Below are 23,991 nucleotides of genomic sequence, written 5' to 3'. Positions count from 1 at the left end.
TTTGCTTCTCGAACATATTTGATTGGGTTTTATTTGGTTCTCCCTGAAACTATTCCAGATGGTTCTCGCTTATTCTCATGACAGACTATATTTCATCTGTTCCCACGGAAAAATATAGCTCCCCTTAAGAGCAACTTTAAGTGTAGACAAAGCGGATAATGGGGTTGAGCTGGAAGATGCTTACTTGGTTTGATGCTGTGGCCAATAAAATAAAACAAGAGGGAAAGAATCAGAAATTTGGGGAGAGAGGGACTCTTCACATAATAATCTTATTATCCTATAGAAATAACCTCAATGTAGCTTTGGTGAAACGAAACAGCTGCTTGCTCTTGAGAGAAGTCCATCTTTAAGAGTCTAGGGTTGTGGGTGCAAATGATGGAAGTCTGTACATCAGGATTGCTGGTGGGAACCGTTATCCCACCAGTCTCACGCTGCTTTTGCTACTTCTCCTTGATCCCTCATAATACTTTTTCTGCCTCAGTCTGGATTACGCACAGCCTCTCTGGTGATCCTTCATGGCTGAGGCTCTTGGAAATCATCACTCTCTCATAAAACCTGAAAAGATAGAGAAGTCTGTGCTTCAATAATGAACACTGGGCACACCAAGGTCATTCTTCTCACCAAGCTGCTGTGTAGGCGTGTTTTATTTCTCATTCACATTCTTTATATATCACCTTTTGGGAGCTAGATGATTTGGGGGGAGGTCCTTTTAATTTTTAAATTCTAAAGCAGGTTATATGTGAAGAGTACTTTCTGGAGCAGGTCAGAGAGGAAGGGAAAATGCAGTGTCCCAGAGGATCCCTACACAGTCACACCTACCGTACACATGGGTGGCTAAGTGGCAGGGTAGGGGTGTAATTCCAAATGTTCCTGCTTCCAAATGTGAGTTCTTTCCATTCTTGCCTTTTCAAAAGGCTTTTAAGATGAATCTCTGGTGATAAGCCTGAGGTCTTCCATTTTCATCTCTTGCTCAGCAAAGCCATTGCACATGTGAGCTTCAGTCTGAGCACTGATGCTGTGAAATGGGCAGAGCAGGGACTAGCACCATTTTATAGCTGATGAAAGAGCAGTTTCGCCCTCTGATGGCTTCAATCAGTCACTTGGGTTTGTGACCACCCTCCCTCTCTTGGGCAGGTTTGCAGCGTACCAACAAATCCTGATTCCTCAAGATTTATTACACCAGACAAGTTTCTTTAGAAATCGACTTGACTACTAGACACAGAAAGGTAATTCACTGGATGCGTGAGGGAGCACATGCGAGCAGAAGAGAAGGGAAAGATAGGAACCAGAGATGCTCTTGGGATCTCTGTTATGGGAGCTCACAGACAGTTTCATGGGCATTGTCCTGGGAGGAAGAGAGGATACCTTCCATGGAAGGGACAGGCCATTTCTCTCTTCTGTTCCACTCAAGATTCAAGTGGTTGATTGGGGAAAAGTGAATATTTTCCTATCCAGGAACACAGAATCTCCCTGCATTTATTTAGGTCTTTAATATCTCTCAGCAAGGTCTCGTAGCTTTCAGTGTACAGGTCTTAGACACATCTTATAAATTTACCACTATATTATGCCTTGCATGTTATTTTATTTTATTTTATTTTATTTTTGGAAAATGCAATTTAAAACATTTTATAATAGTAAAGGAAATCCATACTCATAATAGCAAATTCAGGAAATAAAGCAAAGCAATAAAATTAAAATTAGTTATGATCCTACTGCTAGCAGGTATATTGTTACAATGTTGTTATAGTGTTAATGTTTTAATTTATGTACCTGTATTTTGTGTTACATAGCATATTGCACATTCAAATTTGTATCTCTTTTCACATAACTTTATACGTGAACACTTCCCAATGACATTAAATATTTTTGAAGTCATGAATTATGATTAGCACATAATAGTCCATTACATGGATATTTTAATGTTATTTTATGTTATGCCTTTCATGTTATTTTAAATGAATAGATTATTAATTTCCTTTAAGTTTGTTGTGGCTGATGTATTTGTATCTTTTATCTGTCAAGAACTTTAAAGGCTCAAGGTTCTACCCTACCTGCAAAATAACAGGTTTCATGGATGCTGGCAGAAAGCATGCAAATGCTGGGTCAGAGACAAAGGCCAGTTTATTACTCACAGCAATAGCAATAAATCAGTATGAGCTTTTGGTTCCCCAAATCCTGATTCCTATAAGGCGGAGTGAAGAGGACAAAGTGAGGCCTGCACATCCAATAGGGTGTGTAGCAGAGAGGACACCCAAGCTTAAGGAACCCAATTCCTTTAAAATGAGCAGTAAACCTGCCTGAACTTTGGCCTTAAGGGAAACATTATCTTTACTATACTGAGTAGTAAACAAACCTACCGTTTGCTCTGGAGACAAACAGTATCACTGTCATCCAGGGTTGATCACTGTACATCTATGTATATATACACACATGTACACATATACTTATATGTATATATACACATGTGTATAATCCTGTATAGCTCAGAACAAAGGCAGTCAGGGTCCCTGCTTCCAGGGCAGGCAGAAACATGAAAGACCCAGGAAGAATCATCTCCTGGTAGTATCTTGTGACCTTGCTAAATTCACTTATTAGTCCTACTAGTTTTGGGGAGATTTCATTGAATTTTCAGTGTATACAACCATGTTATCTGTGAATGAAGATGATTTTCCTTCTTTCTTTTCATATTTATGTCTCTTATTTTTCTATTGCATGACCTAGAACCTCAAGTGCAATGTTGAATAAAAGAAGACATTCTTCTCTTGTTCTCAATCTCAGCAGGATTGTGCTCAGTCTCCCACTCTTAAGTATAATGTTACTGGAACTATTTTTCATACTGCCCTTTACCAGGTAGAAGAATTTCCTTCAATTCCTAGTTTGTGGAGAGTTTTACTATGAATGCGGGTTCAGTTTTTGTCAGCTGTTTTTACCTGTACCTCTAGAGATAATATAATTCTCTTAAGTATTAATGTGGTAAATTATACTGATTTTTAAAAAAATGTTAAATCAACATCATACTCCTGCAAGAAGCCCCATATAGCCATGTTGTATCATCTTTTTTTATATTGTTGGATTTGGCTTGATATTAAGAATTTGCATCATATTTTCATGAAGGATATTCTGCTATAGCTTTCTTTTCTGTAGTGCATTGTTGCTTTTGGCATCTGGGTAATAGTGACCTCATAAATATTTTGGGAAGTGTTTTCCTTCTCAACTTTCTCAAAGTTTGTGTCAAATTGATTTTAAAAAAATCTTTAAATGTTTGGTAAAATTCACGAGTAAAGCCATCTGTACCTGGAGTTTTTCTTTGTCAGAAGATTTTTACTTCTGTTTTCAATTTCAGATATAGGGCTATTCACATTTTCTATTTCTGATGTCACTTTTGGCTATTTGTGTCTTTTAAAAAAATTTGTCCATTTCATCTAATTATTGACATAAAAATTTGTATAACATTCCCTTATTATCTCTTTAATACCTATAGGTTCTATAATATTATCTCCTTTTTCTTTTCTGATATTGAAATAAATTTTTTGATCAGTTCATGTAAATGTTTTTCAATTGTATTAATCTTTTCAAAGACCCAGCTTTTAGTTTCATTGATTTTTCTGTTTGTTTCTCTTCTGTTTCATTTCTATTCTTACCTTTATTTCCTTTTATTAACTTTGTGTTTAATTTGTTCTTTTTCTAGCTTTTTTAATGCGGATGATTACACCAATGGTTTTAAGCTGTTTTTTGCCAAATGGAAGCATTTAAAGCTATTGATTTCTTTCTAAGCATTGCTTTATCTACATCCCATAAATTTTGATAAGTTGGGTTTTTATGATCACTCTACTTTCCCTTGTGATTTCTTTTTTAGCTGCAATTCATTTAGCAAATATTTAGTTTTAAAATATTTAGGGATTATTCAGCTGTCTTTGTTAATGTTACTTTAGTTCTATTGTGACTAGAAAGCATAAACTACAATTTCAGTCCTTTGAAACTGAGACCTTTTTAGGACCAACTATATGGTCTGTTTTGGTCAATGTTTCATGTGCACTTAAAGTATATTCTGCAGTTATTGGGTCTGATGTTCTATAAATGTCAATTAAGTTAAATTGTTTTATAATGTTTAAGTCTTCTGCCCTTGCTGTCATTTGATCTATTCTATTACTAAAATAGAGGCAGTAAATTTTCCTACTGTAATTATTGATTTGTCTATTTCCTCCTTTTGTTCTGTCAGTTTTTGATTCATGTATTTTGAAGTTTTGTTACTAGGGGTACAAACATTTAAAATTGTCATCCTGATGAATTGATCATTTTGTCATTATGAAATGTCCTTTTAAATTTTGGTAATTCTTTTTGTTTTGAAGTCTATGTCAGATATTGAATGCTTCAGCTATCTTATTCTTTTTTTTTTTTTTTTTTGAATGTATGTGTCAAAATACATATAAAATTTACCATCTTAACTATTTTGGGGGGTACAGTTCAGTGGTATTAAATACATTAACACTGTTGTGCAGCCTTCACCACCATCCATCCCCATTACTCTTTTTCATCTTGTAAAACTGAAAATCTGTGCCTGTTAAATAATAACTTCTCATTATCCCCTTTCCTAGCTCCTGACAACCACCATTATACTTTCTGTCCCTATGATTTTTGACTATTCTAACTACCTCATATAAGTGGAATCATACAGTATTTGTCTTTTTGTGACTGGCTTATTTCATTTAGCATAATGTCCTTGGAGTTCATCCATGTTATAGATGTGTCAGAATTCCTTCTTTTTTAAGGCTGAATAATATTTCATTGTATGTATATACAACATTTTGCTTATCCATTCATCTGTTGATGGACACTTGGGTTGCCTCCACATTTTAGCTATAGATAATAATGCTGCTAAGAACATAGGTGAACAAATTTCTCTTCAAGACTCTGCTTTCAATTCTTTTGTGAATATACCCAGAAGTTCAATTGCTGGGTCGTATGGTAATTCTATTTTTAACTTTTTGAGGCACCACCATAATGTTTTCCACAGTAGCTGTACCATTTTACATTCCCACCAACAGTATACAAGGGTTTCAATATCTCCACGTCCTTGCCAACATTTTTTTGCTGCTTTTGGATCATAGCCATCTTCTTATTATTTGCATGGTATTTTTTTTTCTAGTTTTACTTTTAAGTTTAGTTTTTCATTTAACAGGTTTCTTGCAAAAACGTATACTTAATCTTACTATTTTATCCAGCCTGATGATCTTTTAACAGGTCCTTAGTCATGACATTGAATGTAATTATTGGTATGGTTGGATTTAAGTCAATTATCTTGTTTTCTATTTGTGCCATCTGCTCTTTGTTCATTTTTTTCCTTTCTGCCTGCCTTTAGAATTAATCAAGCATTTTTTAGTATTCCATTTGATTGCCTCTTTTGGCTTCGTAGTTATACCTTTTGATTTTTTAAAACATTGTTTGCTCTGGAGATTACAATATATATATCCAATGCCCTCAGTGAGAATTCCACAGTCTACATCATCATCATCATGTTTTATTTATAAAGATTCATGACCCAAACCCTGCTTCTCTCGCCAGCCTTTCTCCCAAACCCTGCAAGCTCCAGCGGTATTAGGTTTATTGCAGTTTGTTAATGTTCCACAGTGACTCTAACCTGGAAGGCCCTTATCAAGGCCCTTCCTTCTGTTTCCAACACCTCACCTTCCAGCCAGCTGATTAGGACTCTGCCATGACTTCCTAAGTGTTGAGGGTGAATGAATGTGTGTGTAGGACTTCGTATGTGGGGCGTGTGTGTGTGTGTGTGTGTGTGTGTGTGTGTGGCGGGGGTTAAATCTCCTGCTGCAAGCTTCCATGCGCCCAGTAATCTTTCTTATGTGTCCTCACGGTCTGCCTCCCCGGTGACCTGTGCAGGCCCACTGTTTGTTTTGCTCATCATTGTTATCACAGCACTTAGTAGAGATCTTGCACAAGTCAGGCACTCAATAAGACTACTTATCTGAATTAAACAGAATGATATGTCTTAAATGGAGAAAACTGGCTTATTTTACATCACACAGAGGGCCAAAAAGTCGTGAGAGCTGCTCAAGGTCACGACGTTAGTGGCAAGGCCAAAGTGAAGACAAGAAGTGGAGTGATCTGAAGACAGCCAAGTCTTCCCAGCCGTACCTGTATGGGCGGATCCTGCTTATTTCTTTTCTTGGGAAAAGGAGACTTCCTACTCAAGGCTCTGCGCGGGCCTGGGACCTGGGTAGTCTAACTCACTGCCAAAATCGCGGAATGTGGCAGAGTTCAACAAATGTTCTGCAGAAACAAAGGAGGAGAAATTACAAACTCGGGTCAAAAACTTTCATAGGGGAAGGATGTTTTAAGGATGCCCTCGCCTTAATCCGAAAAGGCTTATCCATGGGCTACAAGCCGGCAAAAGTTTGCTCAGAAACCTCAGTGACTCGGCCTTACAACGGGGAAATTAAGGCTGAGAGGAAGAGGGAGGCGCCCCCACGTGCCAGGGATGGGAAGGCGGCCTGTGCACTCAGGCCGTAGAGCGCTGAGGTGGCAGCGGGCGGCCCGCCCCTTCCTGGCTGCCCTCTGACCCCGAGCCCCTTCCCCGGCTTCCCCTCCCGCTTGGGCGGCCAGTGGCTGGGGACCCGGCACAGGGAGGGAGGATCGGGGAAGCCCCGACTCCGCGGAGGGGCTGCGTGGGCACCGCCTGCGCGCAGACACACCCGGGCGCCCCACGGCCTGGAGTTGGCGAACTGCGCCCGGAACCGTCCGAGGAGCCAGACCGGGAAGGCCCCGCGGTCCGAGTGCAGCTGCCTGGGCCCGGGTGCCCCGCGCACAGCGCCGGCGGCCGAGTCCAGGCGAGGGCTCGACACAGAACGCGCGTCCCCGGAGCGCCGGCGCCGGCTCCTCCAGCTCCGCAAGTAGGTGCGATCCCCGCTCTGCGGAGCAGGTCCTGCGGGGTCTCGCCTGCCCGGGCTCGAGGCCTCTCTGCAGAAGCCCCGGCCCTTCCGTCTCGGAAGCCCTCGGCCCGGACTCGCACTTCCTCCTCTCGAAGACCTGAAGCCAGCGCCCGCGAGGCGCCCGCCGCCCTGCAGAGGCCTTGCGCTTCGCCGCCCGCCCAGTCCGCCCTCTTGCGGATCGCCGAGGCCTGGCCGCGCGGGTGCCGGGCTGTGGGCTCCCGGCGCCCGGCTGGATGCCCCGACCCCGCCCTTCGTCCCCATACAGCGCGCGGAGCCCGAGCCCGGTCAGCCCCCACCTCCACCCCGCCGCCGCCCCGCTGTCCTTCCGCGAGCCTCTCCGAGGGGAGGCTCCGGAGAGCCCGGTCAGCAAGGGTGGGGAGGGGCAGAAAAGATTTCGTGGAACAAAATTTAACCGAGGGAGCCCCCTGGGTTTCCAGGCCGTTGGTTGGTCCCCCATCATTTTGTATGTGGGGCTTGTGCATCAGGATTGGGGAAGTCGGCGAGGAGTTATGATATAATAACATAGTTTACTGAACTTTGGCCATGAGCCAGAATTGTTCTCAGTGATTTACACTAACTCACATATTTATGTCCTCACTGCTACCCTGTGAGGTAGTTACAGTTATACCCACTGTGCGGATGAGGAAACTGGCTTAGTAAGTGGAGGACTTGACATCCACGGACAGGATGAGACCAGCCCCATGCCTCCCGCACTTCAGGGGTAAGGGTGGGAACTTGGACTCTGCCTGGGGTCCCTGCACTCGGGGAGACCCCACCTCCCTCCCCTCAGTCCCCACCCATCACCTGCTCCAGAACAGCGGATAATCTGGTCCTATTCTTTACCCCTTTTACATCCATCACCACAAGACCCCTGGACTTGAGGCTCTTTCTGTTTTAAGTCAGAAAATTTTAACTTGGCTTCTTGAAATTGTGGTCAGCAAGAATGGAAAAGAATGCTGGCGACTGTTTAGGCTGCAGAATGAAACACTTCCACAAAAGTAAAACAAGCTAAAGCATCTATTAAAGTCATATAAAAGTAGCGAGTGCAGCTCCCCCCTCCCCCCACGCTGTAGCGCCTTAGTAGAGTTTATGCCTTGAAGTGGTTGCACACATGGTTACAACTAGTAAGGGACACAGGAAGAGATAGATTTATAAACTTACAGGAAGGGCCAGGTAAAGGAGGGGGAAGACCCCAGGAGTCCCAATTCATTTTTGATATTTGGTGGGAAAGCCCTTGATCAGATCAGACGTTGAGTGCTTTTGTCTTTTTGCAGATGTTCACCCTTCCTCAGAAGGAATCCAGGAAGCCTACCACCTGTCCGGGTTCAGTCTCCACACGGGGCCTGCACAGTATCTATGGGGATGGTCTGGAAAGAGAAGCCGCCAGAAAACCAGACCAGAAGCTGCTCTATGGCGTGGGTGATCCCACCGCCATGTTCTCCTCCGACAGTCCCCACTTGTCCTCTAGAGGAAGCATCATTAAATGGTTCTGGGATTCAGCTGAGGAGGGCTACCGGACCTACCACATGGATGAGTATGATGAGGATAAGAACCCTGGCGTGAGTGAAGCCCCCATCCCCACTGGGACCCAAGAGAGCACTGCGGTTGGTGGTGGTGGTAGGGGTGTGTGTGCCCTACCTTGACCAATAATAGGGCAGCACCTAGCTTGCAATTGTCAGGTTGGAGTTATGGTCCTCTGACCTCCAAGAGGACATCTGATGGAGCTCAAAGAGGCCCCAGTTTATTACGTGGATCAGAAAACGACCCATTTATAATTTAGGGGACTTTGATTTGTGAGGGAGAAATTCAAGAACCATGGAATGCTCTTATATGGATTCTGATCCACAGCTCGTCAACTATTCCACTTTAGAGCTGGGACAGAACTAAGGTTCCGGTCACAGCTGTTTCACTTACGGGTTGTGTGTTTTTGAGCTAATTACTTAACCTCTGTAAATCTCAGTTCATCTCTGAAATGGAATAAAACCTTCTCTATAGAACTGTCACAACTAAATGAGAGCAGGTATACAAGTTATTAGTACAGTACTTCCCTGCAGAGCATTCAGTAAGTGGTCGTTGCTGTTACTATTAATGTCACCTTCCCCAATTATTACAACTTATTACTGGTAATACCTTCAGAGGGCAGAGAGTCATGAATAACCTGGTAAGAATCTTTTATTTGTTGAGTGGTACCAAGGACTGGCACTGTTCTAGGTGCCCAGGTTACAGCAGTGTACAAAAATAAAATTCCTGCCCTCGTGGAAATTATAGTCTAGTGGGGGAGACAGACAGTGAACAGACATAATATGTATACTATGTGGTGATAAGTGCTGTAGGGAAAAATAAAGCAGGGTTGGGGGAGGGTATAGCTCAAGTGGTAGAGTGCATACTTAGCATGCACAAGGTCCTGGGTTCAATCCCCAGTACCTCCTCTAAAAATAAATTAATAAATAAACCTCGTTACCTCCCTCCATCCACAAAAAAAATTAAGAAAAAAAGAGAGGGAGAGAAAAATAAAGTAATAGGATAGAGACTGTTGCTATTTTTTGTGAGGTGGTCACAGAAGGACACTCTAATATGGTGACATTGGAGCAGAGACCTGAAAAAAGTGAGGGATTGTGTTATCTCTTGCTGTGTAACAAAACACCTCAGATCTTAGCTGCTTAAACAAACAATTCGCATTTTCTGCTGTTAAGGAGTCTGGGTGGGAATTTAATCTGAAGATCTTCTGTGAAGGTGCACTGAAGTCAGGGCTGTGCTCTCATCTGAAGGCTTGGCGGGCGGGGGGATGGTCTACTTCAAACTCACTTACACAGTTGTTGGCAGGCCTTAGTCCCTCACCACATGGTCTCCTCCATCGGGCTGCCTCATGATACGGCAGCTGGCTTCCCCTAAGGCAAGTAATCCAAGAGAGAAAGAGAGAATGAGAGGTCACGCGTGCCCAAGATGGAATCCACAGACTCTTTTAACCTAGTTTTGGAAGTGACAGCCCATCACTTCTGCAGATTCTGTCCATTAGAAGCAGGTCACTAGGTCCACTCACACTTAGGGAGAAGGGGTTATACAAGGGTGTGAATACCAGGAGGTGGAGGGCACTGGGGACCAACTCAGAGCCTGGGTAGTACTGAGAGTGAGCACTGTGGGTATCTGGGGGAAGGGCATTCCTGACAGAGGGAACAGCCAATGCAAAAGCCTCAGGGCAGAACTGTACTTGATGAATTCAAGGGACAGCAAAGGGGCTGCTGGCTGGAGACCAGCATGAGGTCGGAAAGGTAATGGGGGCAGGGTGGTAATAAATCTGTAGCCTCACATAGGACATGGTGAGGCTTCTGATTTTAGACTAAGTGGGATTGAAAGTGTTCAAAGGAAGAGCAGTATGATCTGATTTCTCTTTTTAAAAAGGTGACTGGGACTGCTGTGTGGAGATTAGACTCCGGGAGGGTCGGGGTGAGGGAGTGAGCAGGAAAGGAAGGAGGGAAGCTATTACGATAATGTAGACAAGAAGTGCTGGCGGCTTGGGCCAGGGCCCTAGCAGCGGAGGGGGAAAAGGGGTTGGACTGTGCACGTATGCCGCTCAGGTAGGAGTGGCAGGATCTGCAGATGGACTGCTTATGGGTTGAGGATCCTATAAGTTTGCTCCCCAGGACGTGAAGGGACATTGCCTTTTATTTGTCATAGCCTGAGTTCATTCAAGTTCTACTTCTCCATCCTTTCTCCTTCTTCATCCTTGCCAATAACTGAGGGGTCAGGAATTAGCTGTGTGTGAGTCTCTCTGGGGACTCTGTAAGGGGCAGTTTGAGTTGTGCCTTTCCCCATCCCTGGCCTATGAGAATAATGCCTTATGAGGGGGGACCGGGATGCTGTATGAGGCTGCCTGGGTCTCACCCGGGGAGCGTTTCCACCAGCACAGGGCTTCTTGCTCTGCGCTCACCCTTGTTCCTGTTCCTGCCAGAACGCCAATTTACATATACGTTCTTTTATCCAATAAATATGTATTGAGTCCCACTGATGCTCTTGAGAGATATAGTGTTGTCTTAGGAGTGTACCTGGCCTTCAGGGACCTACCCATCTAGTAGGGGTGACAAATCCTGTATGTTAGTTCCTGTGACCTGGGACAGAAACTGACCACTGCTCTAACAGGGTACAGATAAAGCACTTTGGGATCCAGAAGAAGAAAAGATCCTTTGCAGGTGGGATTTTGAGGAAGGCTTCCTGGAAGAGATGGCATTTGAACAGAGCTTTAGAAATGGGAAGATGGCATCAGGGAGCTACGTGGAGGGCACAGCTTGAGCAAAGGCCAGGAGGGGTGGTGGGCAGGGTGGGATTGCAGAGAGCTCTGCTCTGCTGCCTCGCGATGCTCCTCAGGCCTTCCACTGGCCATTTCTGCCGCGCTCACATGGCTCCATACCTCTCACCTCCAGGGCATCATTAACCTGGGCACCAGTGAGAACAAACTCTGCTTTGACCTGCTGTCCAGGAGGGTAAGTCCCGGTGCACCTCTGGGTGGCATCCCCAGCTCCGAGGGGCTGTCTTGTCTGGAATTCCCCAGAATACTTCCCCCACAAAAGCCTCCTGCTGGCCTCAGCGGCCCTGGCCCCAGAGTCAGAGACCCAGGTTCCAGATATACCTTGGGGACCACTTCCTCTGCCCTCTTGGCCGAGTCACTTCCCTACTCTGATCTGACTTCTTCATCTCTTCTGGCTCTTCCCCTCCTCAGTCTCTCCTGCCGACTGGGTCCCTGCTCTCAGAGGAAATAAATACTAGGTGATGTGTTGTCAGTATTTAACAACTGGCCCTGGGGGTGGGTGGGCCCTGATCTGTGGCTTTTGCCAATCCCCATAGTGTAAATACCCACTGTGCGGCCAGTTTCAGCCTGTGCTGTGACATCACTGCACTCAGAGCTGGGAGAGAGGTGCGGGGGCACCATAGTGCAGGGTTCCCACCATCCGGACACACAGACCAAGAGACCCTCCAGAGCTCAGATGATAGCAAACTGGAGTAACATAAGCAGGAGCAATATTATTTGAGTACTTTCCACCTTTGTTTTTAATATGGTAAGTTACCTATAGTTTATATAATTTAATGTTTGAAAATGGCTGGTTTTTACCAGTTTGCAAAATTCCTCAAACTTTAATAATCAGATTTCTTTATTTTATTTATTTTTTTAAATTGAAGGATAGTTGCTGTACAATATTATATAAGTTACAGGCATCCAATATAGCGGTTCACAATTTTTTAAAAGGTTATTCTCCATTTACAGTTATTATAAAATACTGGCAGTACTCCCCGTGTTATACAATATAGCCTTGCCCTTATTTTATACCTAATAATTTGTGCCCCTTAACCCCCTGTCCTTATGTTGCCCCCTCCCTCCCCGCCAACTCACAGACATAGAGAATACTCAGGTTTCTTCAGCTGCTGTGAGCCTCCTATAGCAAAACACGAAACTGCCTGATAAATGTGTCTCTCAAGGCCTAGGAGTCAGCGTTTGGGACTAGTGAGAGCCGTTGCTTAACCCAAAGGAACATATTTCCGAAGGGGAACAATCTAAGCTTCAAGGGGAGAGGGACACAGGGAGTGGGCTCGAAAAGCCTGTTCTTCCCAAAGTCAGTCCCCGACTCCAAGGCAGCTCAGCGCTGTCAGTAGAAATAAAATGTGAGCCACGTATAAATTTAAAAATTTTCTACAAATAAGAAGAAACTGGTGGAATTCATTTTAATAATGGATTTTATTTAGCCCAGTGTATCTAAAATATGGTCATTTCAACATGTAATCAATATAGAAATGATTAATATTTTACATAGTTCTTTCATATCAAGTCTTCAAAATCCAGTGTCTCATTCAGACTAGTCACACATAAGTGTCGAGTAGCCACGTGTGGCCAGCATATTGGACAGTGCAGCTCTCAGTGACGAAGGGGAAAGGGAAAAGGCTGCAGTTATGACCATGTGGCTGATTCCCTTTCTTCTTTTGGTCCCACTGCCCAAAGCTCCGATCTTTCCTTGACTTTGTGTGTGTGATGCCCTGGGAGTCACTAACTCAGCCCCTGGCCAGGGTGGGGATGGTGTGGAAATGGCCACATTTTCCAAAGTATGAGGTTGAGCTGAGCCTGAAGGAAGACAATGCCCTGAGTCTCTCTAGAACTTAGAGCCAAGACAGAGGGGAGGGCACCTGAGTCTGGGACTCCATTGTCACTCATGGAGGAGCTGAATGGTGCAATCTCCTACCACTGCCTCCACAAATCCACCCGTCTGGTTTTTTGGGTGGCCATGCTGTATAAAGAGCACTAGACTAGGGGTCAAAGATTCTTTTGTCTTAGCTCTGCCACTTGCTAGTGCTGTAACATTGGCTGAGGCCTCTCACATTTTTAAGCCTCATCTGCAAAATGGGCATGAGAATGCTGTTCCTGTGCTGCCTCTGTCTCCGATGAGCAGACCAAGCCCTTGGCTTTAGAGGCCCCAGAGCTGCGTGGATGTGGGTGACAGTGCCGGTCCCCACTGTGAGGGCATGTGGCCCTCAGCCCTGCGTTGCCCTCTCTGTCCCCAGCTGAGTCACAGCGACATGCTGAGGGTGGAGCCGTCCCTGCTGCAGTACCCTGACTGGAGGGGACATCTGTTGTAAGTAGTTGCTGTTCTCAGCCCCCGGGCGGTTTTTCTCCCCAAGAGACATATGGCAACATCTGGAGACATTTTTGGTTGTTATAACTGGGAGGGGGGTATTACTGGCTTTTATTGGGTAGAAGCCAGGAATGCTATTAAACCTCCTATAATGCCCAGGACAGTGCCCCCACCACGAAGGATTATCTGGCCCAAAACATCAATAGTGGCAGGTTGAGAAAGCCTGGGCCAGGCTGAGGGCCTAGTCCTGAAGAGCTGGTGGGCGTGGGGTCTTCTGGAGCATCTGCAGAGAACTGGTGCCTCTGGCCCATCTGACCCCCCTTAGGAGCTCCCTGGCTTGGTCTCTGAGTCTGAGGCATGGAGAGGGACTTCTGGTGAGGAGTCTTTGTCTCCAGTTTCTTAGTAGCTTTGGAGGAGCCAGAATCAGCCTAGGGGGAGCTGGCTGAGGCCTTTGCCTGCTGGTAAGATTAAGAAACTAATAAAAGTTTATATTTATTGAGCACCTACTAGGGTCCAGATGCTGTCCTAAGGGTTTAGTGACAGAGCAGAACTTGATTCCAAGAGTGGTTCCAAAGCACATGTTCTTTGAGTAATTAGGATGGTGGGCCCTTGAGTCAAACCACTCCAGCAAATGACCTAATGCCTTCAAGCCTCAGTTTCTTTGTCTGTACAATGGGGATAATGATAATAGTAGTTGCATCATAGGGGTTTCATGAAGATGAAATGAGGAAAATTCTCTAAATAACACCTGCATAAGGTAAATACTTAGTAAATATTAGCAGTAACTGTGATAATAGTTATTGTTATATAATTATTGTATTTTTTTATTATTATTACTACTACTATTAGCTAGATCTGTATAGAGTGTTATTTTTGATATTCCTGAAGTCTGCTGATTAGGTGGGGTTGGGCGTCCTAGAACTACTGGAATCAAAGTGTCAATGCGAGTGCGTGGTGCTGGGGCCAGGGAGAGAGGTGGGTACCGTGGGGACAAATACTGATCTCATTCCCCTTGTGGGAAACAGAGAAGGGTAATGGTAGCCTCCTGAAGGTTCACCAAAGGAGCTTTGGGATGGGCGGATGGGGGCTTGGAGACCCACTAACAAGCCCTGCCCATGTGTCTATCTTATCTCCAGCCTCCGGGAGGAAGTGGCCAGCTTCCTGTCTTTCTACTGCAAGAGCCCTGCACCCCTTAAACCAGAGAATGTGAGTGGCCCCCTCCCTGGCTCTTTCCTGCTCTTCTGCCCCCTCCTTAACTTTTGGCCCGCCAGGGGTTTTGGCTGGTCACTTAGTTTTGATTTGGAATTAAGAATGCCCACTTGGAATAAGTGGAATTAGGAACACCACATCCCTTCTTCCCCCCTCATCCTAGGTATTTAGAGTTTGGGTATAATTTCTGCCCTGCTTTGGTGTGCGGCCCCTCTTTGCTTTCACACCTTCAGGCAGGACTCTCTGAGTGACCAGCTCCCTCTTCCTTGCTCAGTTGATCTAGAGCAGGGTCCCCATGAATGAGTCACACAGACAGACTTGGCTGTTAGTCAGGAGGGGCTGTGGCTTTGCTGTGACCATGCCCCAGAGGGCACCCACCGAGTTGGGACCTGGCTCTCCCTCTGTGCCTCCTGGGATAGAGGCTGAGGCCCTTGTGCCCTCCTGAGACAGATTCATCTTTGCCCCATGGATGTGTCCCCCTCAGGTGGTTGTTCTGAATGGCTGTGCCTCTCTCTTCTCTGCTCTGGCCACAGTGCTGTGTGAGGTGGGGGGTAAGTACATTGCCCACTCAGTACCGGGGGCTGCCCTGTGCCTGCACTGTCGCCGGCTGCCTGTTCTTGAGGGCTGCGTCAGAATGCTTTTGCTAGAATAGACTGTTAGACCCCAGGGGGCCTAAATAAGTGGCTGAACAAGACACCAGGGCTTGGCAGTGCCGAGGGAAGTCAAGGTGACGCCAGGGTTCTGGGACGACCTTGGCTTTTCCTTCATGCTCACAGTTGGCTGTCATATCCTTACGTGACAGTGCGTCCTCAAGCAGGAAGAAAGGAAGATTGTGCTTTGCCTGTCTCTTTTTTATTGGGAGGGAGGAGATGGGGCTACCCTTTCCCAGGAGAGTCCCTGCAGACCTCCCGCTGCATCTTACGGGCCAGAATTGACTCAGAGACCCATTCCCAAAGCTGTCCCGGGTGAAGGGGAAGAGAACCCTCGTTGGCTTGCACCAAACTTGGTTCATCCCCTGGGGCTGGGGAAGGCCTGCCCTCCTTGGACTTACTGCTGGTCATAGCTGGAAAACCTGGGGCTCTCTCCTCAAGGAAGCAAACTGAAGTGGCTGTTGAGTGGCCGGCCAGCAGTGCCTGCTGCGAGACCCGCTGTTGCCTCCGGAACGTATCGACCATGGTCATGGGCAGGGGGTGCTGGTGGCCAGGAGCAGAGGTTCACTCACACTAACTTAACTAATAACCATAATATTAGTAACATTTATTGACCACATACTACATTTCAAGCGCCAGCCTAAGGCTTTATGCATAGTCTGTCATTTAATCTGGGTGAGGTAGGTGCTATGCTATCCCATTTAACAGATGAGGAGATTAAGACCCAGGGAGCTAAATTACTTGTCAAAATCACACAGAGAGGTAATAGCCAGGTTTTGAACCACAGAAGGAAGAGTCATTGTTTGGATTTAATAGGCAACTTCCTACCCATTCTAGAACATTCGAGAGTGGGTTCAGCAGCACACTCTGTCACTGGGGTATGCAGTCTCCCCTCTTTTCTCATACAGGCCTCTCTCTGGACCTTCCTCAGCTCTGTGTGGCCCAGGGTTGCTGGCCCAGCTCTAACTCCACATGTCCTTTGTGTTTCAGTGCACGTTCTCATCTCACAGGGGTCTGTGCTGCTTCCAGCACAGTCTTAAGAGAGAGAGATAACATGGTGGGTTTCTGGCCAGCCAGTGCATGGGCTCCTGGGGTCACTGGTCTACCTCTGGTCCAATCCCTGGGGCCAGGGGAGGGAACATGTCCCACCAAGGCTGCCCCTTCTGGAGCGTGAATGGGGTGGATGGTGCTGAAGGGAAAGTTGGGAAGAGAGGGCAATTTGACGGATGTGTCCTTTTCCGAAGGAGTGCGTTTACGTCTGCGTTAGCGCAGACCTGGGACTTGTCTCATCAGTACCCATCCCCGCCCCATCCACAGCGAGAGTCTTCTGTATGATATACCACCCCCTCCACCTAACGTCTCAGCTTTTCTTTCCATATCCCCAGGGAGGGAGAATTCACGCCCCCTGAGGCGGCACGTTCTGTCTCTGGGCAGTTCTATGTGTTGTCGAGTTTTTCTATTTGTCCAGCCCAGACCATCACCCTGCAGCTTCAACTTGCGGACCCCAGCCTGTGCTAGGAGTGACCCAGCATGCTGAGTGCTTCCTGGGCATCTAAGCTTCGGTTTCCTCACCTGTGAAGTTAGGATAATAATAGTACTTACTCCACTGAGTGATTGTGAGGATCAAATGAGATAAACACAAATAAACATTTAGCACAGATCCCCGCATGTAGTAAGAGCTCAATAAGTGTTAACTACTAATTATTAGAAAAGAAACTGATCTCAGTGGATCTAAAGCTTTAGAAAGAGTTTTGGGAGTTGAGAGAGGGAGCGTGTTCCTCAGATGTTCCCCAAGGATACAGGAGGCTTGGAGAGGGTTGGGGCCAGTGGACAGGGGTCTGGGCATTCCAGCCAGAGGGTGACAGGCCCTGGCCCACTCCTGCCCCCAGAGGCTTTCCTGATCCCTGCCCCTTACTACGGAGCCATCACGCAGCACGTGTATCTCTATGGCAACGTCCGACTGGTCTGTGTCTATCTGGATAGTGAGGTAAGAGTTCCTGGGATCCCAGGTAGAACCCGGCCTTTCTTGAAGTCCAAGACTTCCCTGCATCTGAATTGGTGGGTGGACGAGAGAGGTAGTCCACGCTGAGGGCTCTGGGGGTTATGGCTGAAAGGAGACTGGAGCCTTCTGTTGGCCACAGCTGCACTTGCCTGGGTTCCCTGGGGGCTCTTGACCTTCCATCTCTGAGATCCCTAGGGTCAATGCAGAAGCCAAGGGCAGCCCAGGGAGACCACACCGCAATGGTGGGGTGAGAGTGTGTTAGAGCAGACCCTGGACCCCAGTTGGAGGACTTCAGGAGGCTCCTCCTAAAACCTAAGAACAATGAGGATTTCCCTGCTGTGATGCAGTGGGTGGCAGTGAGAGGGAGTAACGCCACCTGTGTTTTTCAGACACTGTTCTAAAGGAGATGGCAGGGGGAGGAGAGGCCCCCAGAGTTTGGGTCTGGTTGGGAGTGGTCACTGAATTTGGCTGGTGGATTTTGTGGATCTTTTTCCAGGTCACTGGGTTGGAGACACACCCATTCCAGCTCACAGTGGATAAGCTGGAGATGGCCCTGCAAGGAGCTATTTCTGAGGTCTGGGGATCAAATTAAACCGAAGGCTGGAAGTGGGTGGGTCCGAGCGGGGCATGGACCCCACTTCCTGTGGCTGATCCCCTCCCAGTGGGGTTGGCAGTCTGTGATGGGGATGGGGGGTAGGGTGGTAGCATGGAACCATTCTGGGGTCAAGCAGGAGCCCGCTCATGGAGGGTCTTCTCACTAGAGACAGACTCTGAGACTCCCAGGGTACAAAGACTCAACCAGGGAGCTTGATTAAAAATACTGCTCCCCACTTCACCTGGTTCTCATTCAGCCAGTCAAGTGTAGAGCTTCGAAGTCTGTGTTTCAGCAGTCTCTCTGGTGATTTGAGGAGGTGGTCCCCTCCCTTTGAGGGGATCTGAGGCCTCCTGAAGAAAGGCAGAGACCTGCAGCCCTCCAGCAGTTCCTTCCCAGTCCACTTTTCAAAAATCTATTAATCCAATTTTCTTTTTTCACCTTGGTCATAAAAGCCATACATACCCATTGTGGAAATTTTAATAGCACAATCCCCACCCACAATCGTACCAACAAAGGCAACCTCTACTGGCGTTTGGGCATATTTCCCCCTGAGCTTTGTTCTCTGCATTTGTTTTCTTTCAAAGCTGCCGTGATGCTGCAGATACAACTCTTTGCCCTTGTTTGTTTCTTGCTGGGTGGTGAACCCATTTCTCTGGGACCCTGCCCGGCGCCCATCACATCCCATGGGACCGTGTGGCTCTGGCCTTCGGGAGGAGCTGAGGGTCTCCTGCCTTACTGATGGTTTCAGGGTGTGAAGGTCAAAGGCCTCATCCTCATCAATCCTCAGAATCCTCTGGGTGACATCTACTCCCCAGGAGAGCTGCGGGAGTACCTGGAATTTGCCAAGAGGTGAGGCGCCCCACACTCACCCCACAAAATGTGTGACTGATCAGGGTTCTGGTGTGGGTTTTGGGGGGGTCCTGCCACCTCTTCACCCCACGTGAATTTCTACCTGCTTTGGCTCCTCCGGGCAGTGGGGTGGGGAGGTGGGGGTTGGGGGGTGCTGGTTCTCTCTCTCTTTAAAACAGCGGCTGTCAGTTACTGCCCGCTCTAGGGGCCAGGCCCCCTGCTGAGCACCCTGCCTGCTCCATCTCATGTAATCCTCCCAGGGACCCTATTAGGTGCTGAGACTGTCCTCATCCTCAGTGTACTGAGCCTAGAGTGAGGCAGACGTGAACCTGGGTCTGGCTGTACTCACCTGTCTTGCACTTAACTGTGCCCCTCCATGAAGGTGCCTGAGGACACTGTCACCCCCCTCCCAGTGCTTCAAAAGCCCCACTATCTTTTGCTTTGTCTGTGCGGCTTCTTGTTTGTTTGAAGAAAGTAAACAAAATAAGGGTGTTCCTCAAAAACAAGTTTGGTAACCCTGGGCTAGACAGTGGTCCTGGATCTGATTCACTGCTGTCCCACCCCAGGGGGATGCATTTGGCCTGTAAACCAAGCTCTCTCCTCCCCACCACCTGCCCTCCAGGCATGCGCTGCACGTGATGGTGGATGAGGTCTACATGCTGTCCGTGTTTGAGGAGTCAGTTGGGTACCGCAGTGTCCTGAGCCTGGAAGGGTGAGCTGACTGCCAGCCCCCTGGGTCCCCTGTGGTGCCCAGGCCCCTCTGAGGCTCAGCCCACAGGGCATGGCTTGCCCCAGGGTGATTCCTCTTCTGTCCAGCTGATCCCACTGTCCTCAGATCCCTTAAGGAGAAGATGGGAGGCTGGGCTAGTCAGTGGTTTTCAAATTGTTCCGTGGGGTTTCTGAGAGCTCCAGGGAGGGGGCTTGGGATTCCCTGAGGGAGGGCTGCAAGGAGAGGAAATGGGCCTCCTTTGCTGTTCCTTCATCTCCAGAGTAGCTCCATTTTCATTCATTCATTCATTTGCTCATTCATTCAGCAAATATTTCTGGGGCTCCCTGCATGTGCCAAGCCCTTTTGGCTATTTGAGCTTTTTCATTAGATTTAGTTTGAGCCAAGACGGTGTGGCCAAAACACCATCAGGGACACTTGGACCGGATCACCTGTAAAGCCTGCACCTCTGGCATTCAGGGATGCTGACAGTTCTGATACTCTGACCTTTCAGCCCTGCCAAGTCCTTCCCTTGGTTCCTCCAGCCAGTACCCACAAAGCTCTGCCAGGTGGATGGCGTGTGGGTTGTTACTCCCATTCGCTTATGGATTAGGAGAGAGAGACACAGAGAAACAGGAACTTGTCATCTACTCTGAGTCAGACACTGTGCTGTACTGGGGCTACATCAGTGAACAAGAAAGACACAGGCCCTTCTTAGGTGGAACTTGTATTTCTAGCCAGGAAGGAAAAAAAAAAAACCATTTAAGCAGCTAGGTAGACAGCTAGTCATTTGATTATGGCCAGATAGATGCTAAAAAGGAGACAGCTGGGAGCCAGGAAAGGCTCTGCTTGGGGTCCCTGATTGACTTGGTCAACTAGGTTGTGGTCAGGAGACCTGTTTGAGGAAGTGACATTTGAACTATGCTCTACATCATGGATCAGCAAGTATTTTTGGACCAGATGGCAAATATTTTAGGCTTTATGGGTCATAGGGTTGCTCACTCAACTCTGCCGTGATAGCATGAAGTCCTCCCGGGACAGTAGGTACATGGAGGAGCGTGCTGTGCTCCCATAAAGCTTTATTTATGAGAATGGGCAGCGGGCTGGATTTGGGCTGCAGGCTGTAGTTTGCTGACCCCTGCTCTAAAGGATGTGTGGGAACTGGTGATTGAAGAGATGAAACCAGCTTCATCCATCCATCTCCTTATTTGTTCAACCAAACCTGTGAGCTCCCGCGGTTCTGTGTTGCCTCTCGTCCCACGCTGTGCTCTCCGCAGGCTGCCCGACCCCCAGAAGACCCATGTGATGTGGGCAACCAGCAAGGTGGGTTCCTGGCTGGCCTTCAGGGTGTCAGGGAGGTGGGAGGGCAGAGAGGTGGGTGGAACCGGCTTCCTCCTTGAGGGCTGGCCACCTCCCAGGGTGCCTTTCTCCTGCAGGACTTTGGGATGTCTGGGCTCCGCTTCGGCACGCTGTACACAGAAAACCAGGACGTGGCCACTGCGGTGGCCTCCCTCTGCCGCTATCACGGCCTCAGTGGCTTTGTTCAGTACCAGATGGCACAGCTGCTCCGGGACCGTGGTGACTGCCAGGGTGGGGGAGGGTTGTGGTCAGTCTGGGACTGGCCAGGGATCATGGATGCTTCTCCCATGAGATGAATTTAGGGTGATGTTTGAGAATGCTGGCTCTGGGCCCAGAGGGGGTTCATACGCCACTCAGTCACTTCCTGGCTATGTGGCCTAGTCCTTTACTTCCCAGAGCCTCAGTTTCCTCATCTGCAAAATAGGGATCTTAATGGCACCTGTCTTGTAGGGTTAGTGTGATTTGTCATTCAGTTAGAATAGCACCTGGCATATAATAGGCACTTAATCACTGCGAACTCATTACTGTTAGCTGTGAGCACTTGAAAAGGAGTATAAGCTACTAAGGGAAGATTGTTATACTGGAAGTGTCTCTCTATGCAGATCTGTTCCTGTGTTCAGATAGTGAGTTTAGATAGCAAAGATTACCTGTAATTGCCACCATTCATTGAGCCCTACAAGATGCTCTCAATGCATCGTCTCATTTGTCTCTTCTCAGAATCCGAGGAAGCAGGTGTCCCTATATTTTCCCCCATTAGATGAAGAAAATGAGGACCAGGTACTACAAATCTGCTATCATAGCTAAATTTAAAAAGATAGTGATAGCATCAAATGTTGGTCAGGAGCAGCTGGAACTCTCAACACTGCTGGTAGGAATGTAAGATGGAACAGCCACTAAACAATTTGGCAGTTGCTTAAAAAGTTAAACACACACTTACCAAATGGCCCACAATCCCACTCCTGGATATTTGCTCTTATGGTCACACAAAAGCCTCTCCATGAATGTTTATAGCTGCTTTATTCATAATCACCCCAAACTGGAAACAACCAAAATGTCCTTACACAGATGAATGGAGAAACAAACTGTGGTTCATCCCCACAGTGGAATACCACTCTGCAATAAAGTCCACGGGAACACGTCTATCTCAGAGGCATCCTGCTGAGTGAAAGAAGCCAGCCTCAAAAGATTACATTACTGAATGATTCCACTTACATGACATTCTGGAAAAGGCAAAACTACAGTGATGGACAACAGGCTAGTGGTTGTAGGGAAGGGGAAGATGTGACTTTAAACAGCACAAGGTGTTCTCTGGGGTGAGGGAAGCGGTCAGTATCCCTGTCGTGGGGGGTTCCAGGAATCTATACATGTGTTAAAATTCATCGAACTGGACAGTGAAAACAAAGGTCAATTTAAAAAATGGGAATCAGGGAGCTAACTTACCTAAGGTCACACGCCTTATCAGCGGCCACCCTGGGATCTGAGACTCGATGTGACTCGTTAAGTGTCACTCTGTAAGTGGGTTTGCCTTTGGTTAGGGTCTGCATCCTGCACCACGCTGAATATCCCCATTGCCCCCGGTCAACCAGCTATAGGAGGGGCTCACCCAGTCCTGGCAGCTCATGGCCTTTTTCTTTTCAGCATTTAGACTCTCGGGACAGAGTGGAGGGTTGGTGGGAGATTTATCTTTTGGCTTTCCTTTCACCCACACAGACTGGATCAACCAAGTGTACCTGCCAGAAAACCACGCCCGGCTCAAGGCCGCCCACACCTATGTCTCTGAAGAGCTCCGGGCCCTGGGGGTCCCCTTCCTGAGCCATGGGGCCGGCTTCTTCATCTGGGTCGACTTGAGGAAGGTAACACAGGTGGTGATGCAGGTGGGGAGGTGGTTGAAGTTCCCTCCAGCAGGCGAGGGGGAGGGGTGTCTCATCTGCACCCTGGGCTCTCCCCCCACCTCAGTTCCTGCCGGAGGCCACCTTTGAGGAGGAGAGGCTGCTCTGGCGCCGCTTTTTGGAGAACAAGGTGCTGCTGTCCTTTGGCAAAGCCTTCGAGTGCAAAGAGCCTGGCTGGTTCCGCTTGGTCTTCTCCGATAAGGCCCACCGGCTTCGCCTGGGTGAGCGGTCTCACCTCCTAATTGTGTCCCTCATTCTGCCCTCCCTCTCTGGCTCCACCTGGGGCCCCAACGTGCTCGTCCCCAGCCATCCGCCATCAGTGCTGATGGGCCCTCACTTCCCCTTCCCAGGGATGCAGAGGATCCGGCAGGTGCTTGAGGGCAAATCCCAGGTGGCAGAGGACCCCCCTTCCTGCCAGACCCAGGAGCCCAGGGGCCCGCACAGGTGAGCTGGTCGTTGCCTCTTGGCCGCAGGGCCTGGCAGCCACTGTGAAGACTGATGGTGGATAAGCCGTTTGCCAGGCTGATGACCCTTCTTGGCCTTGCCCTTGAAGAAGAACTGCTCCTGGCCTCTCCTGGTGGCAGTATGAGATACTCCTTAAGTTGTGGTTCCACCTGGTCCACCCCCCACCACCCAACTATTAAACTAAACTGGGAGAAACTGGAAGGCTCTGCTGTGAGTCATTTATGGAACAGAGGAGTCGTGACTGCGCTGAACCACATCCCCCAGGGACATGGAAACAAACAACCTGTACCTTCTTTTGATGGCACCTTCATTCTTCTTTGTTGCCAGGGAAACACATCAAAGGAACAGTATGTGTAAGACAGAGTTGCCCCCAAAGGAAAAAGGAGTGATAATTTCTAAAGTACAAGGAAAAAGGATTTAATTCTATGTGTTTATGGTTATTCTCCCCGCACATAGGATGTGTGGGCCCACAGTGCACCTGGGACCTGGGACCTGGGACCTGGGACCGGCCTGCACTTGGGACGAGGTGAACAGGACCCCGGTGGGAGGCAGGAGGGCCATCTCTGTCTCAGGGATGCTCTGCTCCTGGGAAGGAGCTGCCTTCACTGCTGATCCCGAACCAGAGTGACCTAGCCATGACTGTCGGGGGAGATAATGGGGGCCTGAACCAGACTGTGGGGACAAGCTGACCCAGGCTAGCCTTTCACCC

General features: G+C 47.8%; 2 protein-coding genes and 1 long non-coding RNA gene across 12 annotated transcripts in view; 2 read left to right on the top strand and 1 right to left on the bottom strand.

Moving 5' to 3' along the window:
• Positions 1-1,500, top strand: part of LOC105106836 (probable inactive 1-aminocyclopropane-1-carboxylate synthase-like protein 2) — an 83,153-nt gene extending 81,653 nt beyond the window's left edge. Inside the window, exon 16 of the mRNA XM_064492419.1 lies at positions 1,135-1,500. Coding sequence (XP_064348489.1) covers positions 1,135-1,160 — 26 coding nt within the window. The 3' untranslated portion in view covers positions 1,161-1,500. The remainder of the gene's footprint in view (positions 1-1,134) is intronic.
• LOC116155318 (uncharacterized) lies at positions 126-6,781 on the bottom strand. The gene is made up of 3 exons (XR_004139196.2): positions 6,708-6,781; positions 6,151-6,285; positions 126-555 (listed from the first exon to the last, which is right to left on the bottom strand). It is a non-coding gene; the product is annotated as an uncharacterized LOC116155318 (long non-coding RNA).
• On the top strand, positions 6,553-23,483 carry ACCS (1-aminocyclopropane-1-carboxylate synthase homolog (inactive)). Of its 10 annotated transcripts, none has more exons than XM_064492420.1 (15): positions 6,553-6,905; positions 8,219-8,503; positions 11,363-11,422; positions 13,488-13,558; positions 14,695-14,764; positions 15,252-15,318; positions 17,307-17,404; positions 17,916-17,993; positions 18,763-18,863; positions 19,486-19,575; positions 20,847-20,892; positions 21,006-21,147; positions 22,639-22,781; positions 22,885-23,038; positions 23,168-23,483. In XM_064492420.1, exons 2-15 carry the CDS (start codon positions 8,219-8,221, stop codon positions 23,263-23,265), a joined length of 1,503 nt encoding a protein of 500 aa, XP_064348490.1. In that variant the 5' UTR covers positions 6,553-6,905; the 3' UTR covers positions 23,266-23,483. The 10 variants fall into 10 exon arrangements, 9 of the variants coding, with proteins under 9 accessions (XP_064348490.1, XP_064348491.1, XP_064348494.1 ...); XM_064492421.1 differs by having other exon boundaries at positions 6,553-6,909; XM_031459763.2 differs by lacking the exon at positions 6,553-6,905 and adding an exon at positions 7,003-7,228.
• Positions 23,484-23,991: the final 508 nt, after the last annotated feature.

This window comes from Camelus dromedarius, chromosome 12 (assembly GCF_036321535.1).
Source record: "Camelus dromedarius isolate mCamDro1 chromosome 12, mCamDro1.pat, whole genome shotgun sequence".
NCBI classification, from domain to species: Eukaryota; Metazoa; Chordata; class Mammalia; order Artiodactyla; family Camelidae; genus Camelus; species Camelus dromedarius.
This window is presented reverse-complemented; position numbering and strand designations above follow the sequence as displayed.

What these genes read in the sequence shown, in the direction of transcription:
- ACCS (XM_031459763.2), top strand. Translation starts at nt 7,178, where the DNA reads ATGCCCCGACCCCGCCCTTCGTCCCCATACAGCGCGCGGAGCCCGAGC. An exon ending in TACCTGGAATTTGCCAAGAG is followed by an intron (nt 18,864 to 19,485) that starts GTGAGGCGCCCC and finishes CCTGCCCTCCAG; the next exon opens with GCATGCGCTGCACGTGATGG. An exon ending in GGCCCACCGGCTTCGCCTGG is followed by an intron (nt 23,039 to 23,167) that starts GTGAGCGGTCTC and finishes TCCCCTTCCCAG; the next exon opens with GGATGCAGAGGATCCGGCAG.